This window comes from Vespula vulgaris, chromosome 17 (assembly GCF_905475345.1).
Source record: "Vespula vulgaris chromosome 17, iyVesVulg1.1, whole genome shotgun sequence".
Taxonomy (NCBI): domain Eukaryota; kingdom Metazoa; phylum Arthropoda; class Insecta; order Hymenoptera; family Vespidae; genus Vespula; species Vespula vulgaris.
In genome coordinates this window covers 1535290-1547405 of record NC_066602.1, presented here as the reverse complement: position 1 = coordinate 1547405, position 12116 = coordinate 1535290, and the positions used below count along the sequence as shown (strand labels likewise).

At 32.1% G+C, this 12116-nt stretch overlaps 1 protein-coding gene and 2 long non-coding RNA genes across 9 annotated transcripts in view; 1 reads left to right on the top strand and 2 right to left on the bottom strand.

The window, feature by feature from the left end:
- LOC127069980 (uncharacterized) overlaps nt 1-12116 on the bottom strand; it is a 53856-nt gene that overhangs the window by 12661 nt on the left and 29079 nt on the right. For 2 of the 6 annotated variants that reach the window (XR_007783861.1, XR_007783865.1), the window contains exon 12: nt 1392-2402. The exons of 3 other annotated variants lie outside the window; for them this stretch is intronic. This is a non-coding gene — a long non-coding RNA (uncharacterized LOC127069980). Of the gene's footprint in view, nt 1-1391; nt 2403-2511; nt 2823-12116 lie in introns of those variants that run through there. One more of the 6 variants, XR_007783860.1, reaches the window with a different exon arrangement.
- Nucleotides 1-12116, top strand: part of LOC127069977 (uncharacterized) — a 100853-nt gene that overhangs the window by 78376 nt on the left and 10361 nt on the right. The window lies entirely within an intron of this gene.
- Nucleotides 7599-11893, bottom strand: LOC127069975 (uncharacterized). Its single transcript, XM_051007746.1, has 2 exons — nt 11205-11893; nt 7599-7973 (listed from the first exon to the last, which is right to left on the bottom strand). Exons 1-2 carry the CDS (start codon nt 11351-11353, stop codon nt 7634-7636), a joined length of 489 nt encoding a protein of 162 aa, XP_050863703.1. The 5' UTR covers nt 11354-11893; the 3' UTR covers nt 7599-7633.

Below are 12116 nucleotides of genomic sequence, written 5' to 3'. Positions count from 1 at the left end.
TGCCTCTTCCATGATATTGTACCGTGTTTGCTCTTCCTATGATACTGCCTATTGACGAGTCCAACATGTTGGTTGATTTTTTTGGCTGATACAAGTTGAAATGCTGGCTTGTCAGTCAGTTGTAATAAAGATACATGATCTCTTAGAATAGAGATACATGATTCAATGAGATCGAGAATACAAAGCGACAAACGGAGAAGCAATTTGTCTTCGGGGGATACATATGGCCAATCGAACCGGTATCGTTTGTTTTCGTGATTAATCCTATTAGTTTTCGTTTTTTCATAATCATCCTTTCCGCTTGCTTGAAGCGAAAGTCCGTTTCAGAGAGTTTCCAGTAGATTTGGACATGTTTTTCTGATAGAAATAAAATTCTGAATGTTGACCCAAATATTTAAATATATAGTGAGGACTCTTAGAAAGTATACTAAAAGATTAATTGAACGTTTTAAATATATTCGGAAGATTCTGTAGTTGGTTTAACCAGAATAAAATATCAAAGAGGTCGAAATATTAAAAGGATTACTATTTTTTCATGCTAACGTGAATATCCTTTAATTCTAATAACTGTTATGCATTAGGAAGTAGCAATTTAAAGGTACTCGAGTCTTCTCTTTGATATATTGACATTATTTATCAAGAAATGAGACCTATGTTGAAACATGATTTATACGAATTACTTATTTATTATTCGTTTCCTGAAAAATTAATAAGGTCAATCGAACAGGATTTGGCTTGGTTTGACGAGAGGAAAATAAATGAAAAAACACATTCCTTTTTATCAAAATAAGGGAGGAGATATACGGACGCACGCCCACAGTACCGCGTGCGTATTCCCGCCCACATGACCTAGTGCGCATGAGTGAACAAACGAGCACTAGTGCATGGAGAGGGGTTATAACAAATTGTTTAAGCCGAAAGTACTTGACGATACGTATGGAAGAACGCAACGTGTACATGCATTTTCATTAAATCCCAATCGAAGTGTATTTCAACTACGTAATAAATTAACTCGTCCAAATACTTGTATTTCTGAAAAACCTCCGTTACTGATTATTTTTAATAACTTGACCTGGATATTCTGACAAACAATTTGGAACATTGAACAATATACTTCTTCCCCCTTTAAATTATGTTGAATAATTATTTAAGCTGTTGGTATAACGATGACACGATAGATGGACGTACCCTGAATGATAAACGCATGATTTAACAGTATTCCCGGGATAACAACACCATTTCAATAGAAAATTCCAGTGAGACACGGTATTCCCAATAAGTAGCGGTTCAATCACCGCCCAAATCACTTACTAACTCTGTGGTTCTCTCGAATAGGAAATACGTGAAAGAGAAGATGATGATATTAGGAAACAAAGAAATACGACAAGAGATTTTCTCCGAATACTTGTTTTTATTATCGTGCAATAACGGAAATGAATTCTAGGGTAACTTAAGCAACATATGTATGTTTACAAGATAAGAAGGTGCTATTTGAAGAGAGTGCTTTTAAGGAAAATGGAAGTAGATGTAACTTTCTACGAAAAAATTTTTTAACAACAGAATATTTTACAATACGAATTACATAGTACGAAAATTGTAATATCAGTAATACCAAATAATATCAGAATACTATTTTTAAGTTCAACTTGAACTTACGAAAGAAGAAACATTACATATTTCGTATATGATATTACGATTAAATTGAAAGAAATTAATGTTGATAATTACAATATTTATTGTTTCTGATATTATTATTAAAATAATTTGAAATTATTAATACAAAAATTATTAATAATAACGAATTATATTATAAATAATTACAGTTTTACGTGAATATTGCAATTAAAGAAGAGAAACTTAATTGTCAATTTCATTAGAAGATTCCAAGTTTTATGAAATAATTTTATAAGTGCAAAAAGTTATTCAAGTGCAAAAAATAAAAATATATCTACAGTAGAGGGGAAAATAAAATAAACATATAGTTACAGGAGAGGGGAAATTTTTCATCCCCAAACTAGAAAATTAAAATCTCGGAAGCTTGGTCTTCTAACGAAACGACGTGGGATTAACTTAACCAGGAGAGGTCATTCCTCCCGTGATTTTCGATCCAGTAATACGCAAGTATGTGTCATACGCGAAATAATCCCTAGCCCTCATACGTCCGAACGACGAGCTTTATAAGCAATAAAAACGATTGAAACACCATTATCACTAGTCATTCTATTATTCCATCAATATACTTTAAATTCAGCAGTAGCCATTTGTATAAGATTTATTAAAAAATGTCATTTGTATATTATAGAAATTTCCGGATAATTACTCCAATTTGGGTTTCATTCCATTTGGAATATTTGTGATAAATTCACTTAGAACTAAAAATACTTTCTTCGGCTGCATATAATCTACGAAAATATTAATAAGTTATTATAAGATATATAGATATGATATAGATTTTATATTCCACATTACATTTTAGAATAAAAAATATATCTTATCTCTAAAATATCTTACCATTCAATAAATACAGCATTGATTGATTTTACATTTAAACATAAATGTAAAAAGGAAAATGTTTTCGTAAATTAATCTCGTTGATGGTCTGGCTTGATTTGAATTATCCATATAGGGCGTATCGTCGGATGTACGGAAGAACAGAAAGTGTCAATGCAAATGTGTTTCACTTTGGATGTGCAATGGTGGAGCGTAGTTGAACTTTTCGTATCTACTTTGGAATTGCAATTCAAATATAAGTGAATTCGGCTCCTTTGCAATACATTGAGACTATTGGAACTGCTTTCGTCTTCGGTTGGTTTAATATATCTCTGAAACAAAATAAGATTCGTAGATTAGTTAAGACTTACGGAAGCCATTCAATTGTTCATCAAATTGTATTATCTTTAAAAATAAATTTTGTTACATCCTTTTAAGCGATATAAAGTACTTTTTCCGAAAGGCAACAAACAACAATTTAGATATTATTGATCACGAATATCAGTTTCATTTCCATAACACAAAATTGAAATTTTATAATAAATCACGAACTAATCATTACTAACAAATGTACCTTATATTGATAGCTTAAACAAATGACTAGTAAGAATGAAGAAATTGCTTCAACCGCCTGAATTGCTTATATAACTGATCTCTGGGACGTATGAAGTATGCACGAACGAATATTTGTTGTAGCACACTCGCTCGCGTATTACTAGTTCGACAACCACCGAAGGAATGACCTGCAGTCTCATCGCCGTCCACGGAACGGCGGTATTTGTACCCCGCACCTCACCATGAGTTTCGTAACCGATCGAACACTATGGCGCTCTCTGCGCAGGTTTATTACACTTGATGTTGGTTAATCAATATAGCTAAAGAATCAAGATGGTCATACTTTACGAGAAAATGAATTTTTTTCGTTTCTTTTTTCCCCTCCTTCTTTTTACAATTTGATATTAGAAATTAATTACAGAATACTGAAAATTGGCTAATATGATTCTTCCTGTATTTGTCGTTAAAAATATTTATTTTTAAGTGTTAATTTCGAGCAAAGAATATTGTTTGACAATTTTTTTTGTAATATTACTTTCTGTTCTTTTTCTATTACTGAAGATAACAATCTCTTTTTCACACATCTGCCTTTTTTTATGACGCATTAGGAAAGAATATGGATTCATAGAATATCATTTGTCGCTTTTGTTTCCTAATATCAACTTCATCTCTTTAACGTATTTTAATTGGACGCCATTTACGTAAGAGAATCAAAATTTCCTATTACGCGATTGAACTACTCGGAAAGGCTTAATTGGATTTGGAAATGAATTTCTTGATGAATATTAATTTATCGACAGACAGATTTATTGATGGGTCGTCCGGCGTTGCACGTGGAACATGGATCAAAAAAACTTGAAATGCACCTGAGGGAGGTATACTTTGCAAAATGATGCAACACGTAGAGACGATCAATAGCTTCGCCGTTGTTCAGGATATTAGTTTTAGCCAGGGAACACTTTTAAATTATGCGTCGAATATTCACTGTACGTTTGCGTGACCATGTCAACGTTATACCAGTTTTAATAATTATTTAGTATAATTCATGAAAGAAGAAACGTTATAATCATTGTTCCATATTGGTTATCATAATATTCACAACACGGACTTAAATAATCTTCACAATATTTAATATACATCTTTAGTAATATAGGGATTTGGACCAATTAATTTGCTGCATAGCACGAATTCTCATGTTAATGAATGTTTCGAGGTATAATGATTTGCAGGTGCATAATACTTTCTCACATACTTATCGTCAAGTACTTTCATACTGAACCTATTGTTATTATCTCTCTCCAAAGACCTATGTTGAAATGTGATTTATACGAATTATCTATTTATTATCCGTTTTCAGGATAATTAATAATGTGAATTGAAATTCTAGAATTATTCTCTTATATAGTATCATATAAGAATGTATGTACTTAATATTAATTTTTCTTCATTTACTTTAAATTTATTTTTTAATCCTCTCCTGTTTAATAAATTAAAACCAAAATTTGTTTAAGAAAGAGGGACGAAACATTTATCTATAGCCGAGTTAACTCATATCAATACAAGGCAAATATATGAAAATATGAAATCGATATCGGATGGTACACTTTCCAGATACATCTTCCTCCGCTTTTTTTCTTAATATCTTCTTTTTTTTATATAAATTTTTGGTTTGATTACATTTTATCTTTTTATTTGCTTTATTATTTTATTTTAAATCATATGCCTGATAATTCACAAATAGATATAGATACTTTATCAATATGTGAACGAATATATAAATAAATGAGTAAGCAAATATTATTAGATTTTAGTACATAGTTATATATATATATATAGAACTGGTATATGAAAAAATAAAGAAGATTCCTTGCACGAACGTAACATATACAAGAAAAAATAAATAAGATTATCGCTACAGTAATTTTAAACAAAATGTAATGAACTTACGAAGGAGTATTGAAAATAGTTTTATTTCCGTCTGTTAATGAGTATGTCCTATAAGACTGGATATATAAAAGCCATTAGCCCTAACTAATGCATTGAGGTTGATATATCGGAATAAAAAAATTCAAATATGATTTATTTTATCGACTGGATGTTATTAACAATAATATAAATGATATAGATCTCAATATCGTAGGTTTTTTCTTATATTTTATTCTGGATCTTCTCCTTCTCGATCTCTCAAGAACTTCCTTAGTCGAATTGATATATAATAAACAGCATGTACTGCCATTGAAAAATGTAATAACTTCAAGTATCGAATCACCATGGTTTTTCTTCTCCACCATTTATTTTGGTTCCAACTATTTTTCATAAATTGATAAGATATGTCAACTCCCATAACTTTATCACTATGTTACCAATAATTTTGGATCGATCTTACCGTAAAGGGGATATTTCTTTTTGCTTTTATCTTTCTTTGTTCCTTTTGAATGTTCTTTTTCCATTTGATTCCTCTATTCTTCATTCTCCATACACTTATCTTTTCGATCATTTCACATTGTAAAAATCGAATTGTGTTAATCTTATTTCCGAGGGGGAAATTTTTTTCAGCATTCAATTAAACATATTTATTTATTTTCTTCGAAAACCTTATCAAGAACCATTCATAACCTTAATAAGAAAGTAGAACTCAAAATACTGTATTTAAAAGGAATGGCAATCTCATGCAAAAGTTGCTTTTCTACGATATTTATAAATTATATTTTGCGCAATACGGATCGGTTGATGGAATAACGATGAATAGAAAGAAGTATTACAGATCTTTACTATTCTCAGGGAAGTATAATATAAATGATTGTTATATGTAGGCTTATTGAGATATTTAACCATTCGAGTAAAATATTAGAAAAATACTAAGTAAATAAGAAATCTTATATTACTAGAAATATAATGATTTCGTTGCTATACTCGGTTATAGGTAAAGAGAAAGGAACGAATCCAGAAAGATAATATTTTCCGTGGAACTATTTAGTTGGGAACATAATATACGAAGTATGTGATATAACGAAGCATTATTGGATCATTCCTTGAAATTTTCCAGTGGGAAATAAATTTTTCGGAAAAAGTATTCCGCGGTATGGAAGAACTAAATTAGTCGTTATTCATAGATCAGCAAACTAATTAATACTGCTAAAGGGAATTTTGAATTACACTGATAATACAATGCTATTATCGAATTGTTTGCTTCGTTTGATGAGAGGAAAAAAAATGAAAAAATACCTTCCTTCTTATCCAAATAATAGAGGAGATACACGAACGCACGCTCACAGTACCGCGCACGTATTCCAGCCCACATGGCCTAATGCGCATGAGTGAACACAACAGCACTGGTGCATGGAGAGGGGTAATAATAAATCGTTTAAGCCGAAGGTACTTGACGATACGTATGGAAGAAGGTAATGTCTACATGCATTTACATTAAATTCCAATCGAAAGGTATTTCCGCCACGTAATAAATTAAATCGCCCAAATACTTTTATTTCTGATAGACGTCCAATACACATTATGTTTAATAAATGACGTGAATATTCTGACAAACAATATGGAATATTGAACCAAACATTTTTTCTCTTTTTAATTATGTTGAATAATAATATAAACTGACTGTATAACGATGACACGGTGAGATAAACGTGCACTGCATATTTAACGCATAATTTCTATCTACATATATATGATCTATATCCGAGACTCTACATTACAGATCTTATTACATAATTTCGTGTTTAATACTAGAATACACCGTTTTATAAGATATGATAGAAAGTTGTATAGCTTTTGATTATTATTTCACACTATATTTCACACTGTGCAATTCTTCTTCGATATGTTATTGTATAATATAGAACAGAAAAGAAAATACAATTCGAGTTACCGGATTTATGGTATGTTTAATTATACATTTTTACGATTTAATCGTATGATCGTATATAGAGCCGACCGTAGTGCAGCTCTTGCCTCATCCATGATGTTACACCGTGTTTGCTCTCCCTATTGACTCTAAAACTACCTATTGATGAGTCTAACATGTGGGTTGATTTTCTCGGCTGATATTAGTTGAATTGCTGGCTTTAATGTCAGTTAATCAATTAGAATACAGATACATGATTCAAGGAGAACGGGAGTACAAAGAGACAAATGGAGAATCTTCGAGATATACATATCGACAATCGAACCGGTATCGTATGTTTTCGTGAATAATCGTATTAGTTTTCTTTTTGTAATTATCATACTTTCCGCTTGCTTGAAGGGAAAGTCTGTTTCAGAGAGTTTGAAAGAGATTTTGATGTATTTTTCTGATAGAAATAAAATTCTGAATATAAACTCAAATATTGTCATAAATAGTTAGGAATCTTAAAAAGTATATTAAAAGATTAATTGAACGTTTTTAACATCTTCGGAAGATTCTGAAGTATGTTTAATAAAAATATAATATCAAAGAGATCGAAATTTTTTAAGGACCACTTTCTTTCTGTACCACCGTGTAAATCGTTTAATTCTAATAACTATGAAATATGCGGATAGAGCAATTTAAAGTTGTTCGAATATTCACTTCGATATATTAACATTGTCATTATTGGCATTATTTTCCAAGAAATTCGATATTAAATTCAATATTAAATGCATTGAAATGTGACTCATCTTTATCCTCACCTACGCCTTCTTCATCCCCTGTATCACCATTTTCTTCTCCATTTTCTTCAACATTGATTCGCAGAACTTCCTTTTTGGTATCCTTGTGAATCGCCCTGAGATTTTCTTTATCGTTCCCAATCACCCGAACGGCATCGAAATAAACATTATTACGGTACATATAATTTTCTAGCCAATTGCTGTCCAAATTAACATTAGTTCGATATTCAAAAGCACTGTCAACGTTGTTATAGATCCTTACTTTCCCTTCTCGACTGCGTTGAATCCTTCTGAGGAACAAGATGGAATCAAAGAGGATTCCGGAATGAAATCTTCTTTTCTACGAAGGAATATTTCTCCATTAGAGAAAACATTCCACTTTGACCCACGATCTGTGTGTACCGTTGGACGTCTCTTCGACGAACCTTCTGAATGCTATCGATTATATCCTCTTAACGAAGCAGCTTACCTTTGGATCCTTTGAAGGGAGATATTTCCTAGCCTCCTACCACCGTTCGAGCTTTATAAAACAATACTACATCGGAATCGAGAAGGTTCGTCGTCATGACCTTTAAAAATGTTGTCTTCCTATTTCTCTTTCTGGTTATTATCGATCACCTAACGAGCACGGTATAAAAGATGGTATTACGAGTAAGTTAGAGAGAAGAACGATGTTTCAAAAGGAAATGTCTTGCTATTGATTCCTGCACGATCATTTATGGTATTCTCTAGAAGCACTAGAAAAATTTTGAAAGACGTTGAGAATTTTAGACAATACAATATCTCCGATCTATCTGTAATTCAATGTGTGCTCTGCATGCATGAGATATATGGATATGTATTTTTTCCCCATTTTTTAAAATTGGGCCTATAATGTGAAGTTTCCTGTCACTGTCAATGAACTGTAATGAACAATTGAAAATTTCAAAGGACGACTAGAAACTTCTAATCCTGATCACTTCGTCGATTATTCAAATTTTTATTATGGAAATAAGAAATCGAAAAAAATATTGTTTGCATAAATAACATCTTTGGCCGACGTTTGACAGATGGAAATAAAAAAATTTGGGTAATAACGCTCACAAGATATTTTTGTTATGAGAAAATTTCAACGATAAAATTAATTCCTTTTCATTTAATATTAACGCGTGATACGCCGTCATGAATTAATCGAAGCAGAAGCGTTTATCACAATATGCAGTTCTGTAATGTGGACCATTAGATATGGGAGTCAATAGGAAATGGGAACAGTCAGTCGAATTGAAAGAGATTGGTCTACAAATCTGTTTCCCCGCCATCACACCATCCAAACCGTGACGGATCGTTCGATCGGGGAATAAGGAGTTTTGATTGACTGGCCTAAACCGCATTCCAAGTATAACGCCAAAAGGAACATAAATATAACCAATGTTTTTTTGTAAATCTATATTCTTTTTCACTATGTAATAAAGAAAGAGAGAAGCTTGTAAACTTAAATAATACGAAGAAAACAGAAGGTAATATTACGAAACAAATTTTCAAACAATATTTCTTGCTGGATATTAATATGTATTTTTAAATATTTTAAACGATAAAACTGGTAAAAATATTAATAGTCGATTATCAAAATTCTTTAGTTAATTTCTAATAGTAAATTGTAAAAAACAGAAGGTGTGAAAAAAAGAAAAGACCAGAAACAAAAAAAGGAACATAATTTGTCCAGTTAATGGAAGTATAATCGAGAAATTTTGCTTACTTACTTCCGACCCACGACATTTCGGCTCTTTCTATCACATAATACGTGGTATTGACTAACTGCATAGAATATAATAACTCCTTCCACCGAGCCACGCCTCAGAAATTAGCTAGTCACCCGATGTGGCGATATGCGGAAGAAATTCTCCTGCAGAAGTCATCCTCTCAATAATTTTTGAAGGAGTAATACGCAAGTAAGTGATAAAATTATCGCATATATATTTCTTACGTTTCAAAAGAAACTTACAAGCAGTTCAAACAGAACTAACAATTTCTTCATTCTCCCTAGTCTTTTGTTCGTTATCGATATAAAGTAAATTTACCAGTAGTCATTAGAATATAATTTATTATAAAATTTCATTTCTATTGTGGTAATCAAACTTATTTTCGTAATCAATGTCATCCTAAGTATTATTTTGTTGCTTTTCGGAGAGGATACTTTATCTATATTAAATGGGCGTAACCCGATTTGCCTTTGATGACTGCATAATTTAAATGAACAATTGAACGTCTATCGTAAGTCTTAACTAATTTACGAAATTTAAATTATGTCACAGATATACAAGACTAAACGAAGGCAAAAGCAATTCCAATTGCTAGGAAGTATTGCAGAGGATCAGAATTGAACGATATCTGCATTCTTATTACGTCCAAAGAAGATATATGGATTTGAACTAAGCTCAATGTGATCATTAAACATTTGACATCCGAAATGAAACGCTTTTCCATTGGTACTTCCTGTTTTTCCTCAAATCCGACGATTCGTTCTACTTGGATAGTAGAAATGTCAGAAAGTCAACGAGCTTAGGAAATGGAAACGTTTACCTCCTCACTCTTATATTTCAATGGTAAATCAATCAGTGCTGTCCTTATCGAATGTTGAGATATTTTAGAGATAATATATAAACTTTTTATTTTAAATTGTAATACGGAAAATAAAATCTGTATCATAGGTATATTTTAGAATAATTTATTGAATTTTTACAGAGATTTTATCATGGCGACTAGAATATTTCTGTTGATGAGCATTATTGAAGCATATTGAAGCAGAAGCGTGTTTCAAGAGGCAGTTGAAAATTCTAACAAAGGAAGGAACATCGTTAGCTATTGTCCATGTATGCATTATGTGATTGTGAATACCTAGGAAGAGGAAGAAGAAGAAAGGACATATGCGCTTGACGACGAAGTTCCGAAAGATCAATATGGTAATGTTTTATAAAGCTTGGAACAAGAGTACGAGGAAATGGGAGGGATTTATCTTTTTCAAAGCATCTAACTGTGAGCGGCTTTAGCTGGAGGGTATAAGCGATTGTGTTCAACAAGCTTTGTCGAAGAGCCGTCCGACGTTCCATGCGAGGTAAGGGTCAAAGGGGAATTAAAATTAAACTGAGGGAGGTTTATAATACAAAATAATTGAACAGACAGGGACGATCAAAAGATTCATCTTTTTTCAAAGTAATCCCATTAGCAGGGGAATACTTTTAAATTAAACGTGAAATAGAAAGTCCACGTCACGTCATTGTTATTCCATCGATTTAAATTAAGTAACCATTCGAAATAATTAAATGGGAGAAGTATTGAATTCTATATTTCAAACTGTTTGCCGTAACATTCGCAATATATACATAAAAAATATTCGTAATATTTAATTAGCGTTTTTCTTAAATATTGAAATTTGGACGAAATAATTTGGTGCGTTGCGCTAATTACCCATTTAGTATATTATCAAAGGAATTTCGTTATAGTGGATGTCCGTAATACGTTCTCCCATATTTATCGTCAAGTACCTTCGTTTAAACCTTTCTCCATTATCTCTCTCCATGTACGTGTGCTCTGGTGCGCGTCTATCCGCGTAAGATCGAGTGGCTGGCATTGAGTGTGCGTGTGTACGTAGAACTCCTGTCTTATTTTGACAATAAGGAGAGTATTTTTTCATTTATTTTCCTGTCATCAGACCAAGCGAACAATAGGAGATTGGCTGTATTATTCAGTTGCCTATTTAGCTTCATTGTTTGATAGCACGCTTGCTTGAATATGGCAATAGCCTATATTCTTAGGAACCAATTGATTTGGAACATGATATACGAAATATTAGGTAATTAGAAGTATAATGGGATTATTGTTTTGCATTCTCCAATAGGGAGTAACTTTCTAGAACAATTTACCCGTTCATATGGAAGAATCATATCAGCCGTGGTATATCGATCCGCAAAAGACAAATTAAATCATACAGCTAAATAGATAATTGAATTATACCGCTAATCGTGTTATCGCATTGTCTGCTTGGTTTGATGAGGGGAGAACTAATGAAAAAATACTATCCATGTTTTCAAAATAAGAGACGAGATGTACGCAACAGGCACACTCATTACCGTCCACTTGACTGGAGCACGTAAACGCGCATGTGCACGGAGAGAGGTAGTAATAAATCGTTCAATATGATGGTGCTGGACGAAAGGTAGGAGAGAAGGTAATCCTCAACGAGCAAATCGTTAAATGCCGATCGATACCCGTTAACAAGGAAATTTGTAGACAAGGAGGATCAGATAGTTTTGCAAAAAAAAACACCATTTTGCCCATTATAATTTTCTATGATGTCTGCGATAAATGTTGAATCAATTCTTTTCCAACATTATCATCCCTAGCATTAGGTGTGAGGTCTTTCCGTTTTATTATTACATGACATCAGTATTACTGCT

What these genes read in the sequence shown, in the direction of transcription:
- LOC127069975 (XM_051007746.1), bottom strand. Translation starts at nt 11,353, where the DNA reads ATGAAAAAATACTCTCCTTATTGTCAAAATAAGACAGGAGTTCTACGT. An exon ending in GGAGAAAGGTTTAAACGAAG is followed by an intron (nt 7,974 to 11,204) that starts GTACTTGACGAT and finishes CTTGTTCCTCAG; the next exon opens with AAGGATTCAACGCAGTCGAG.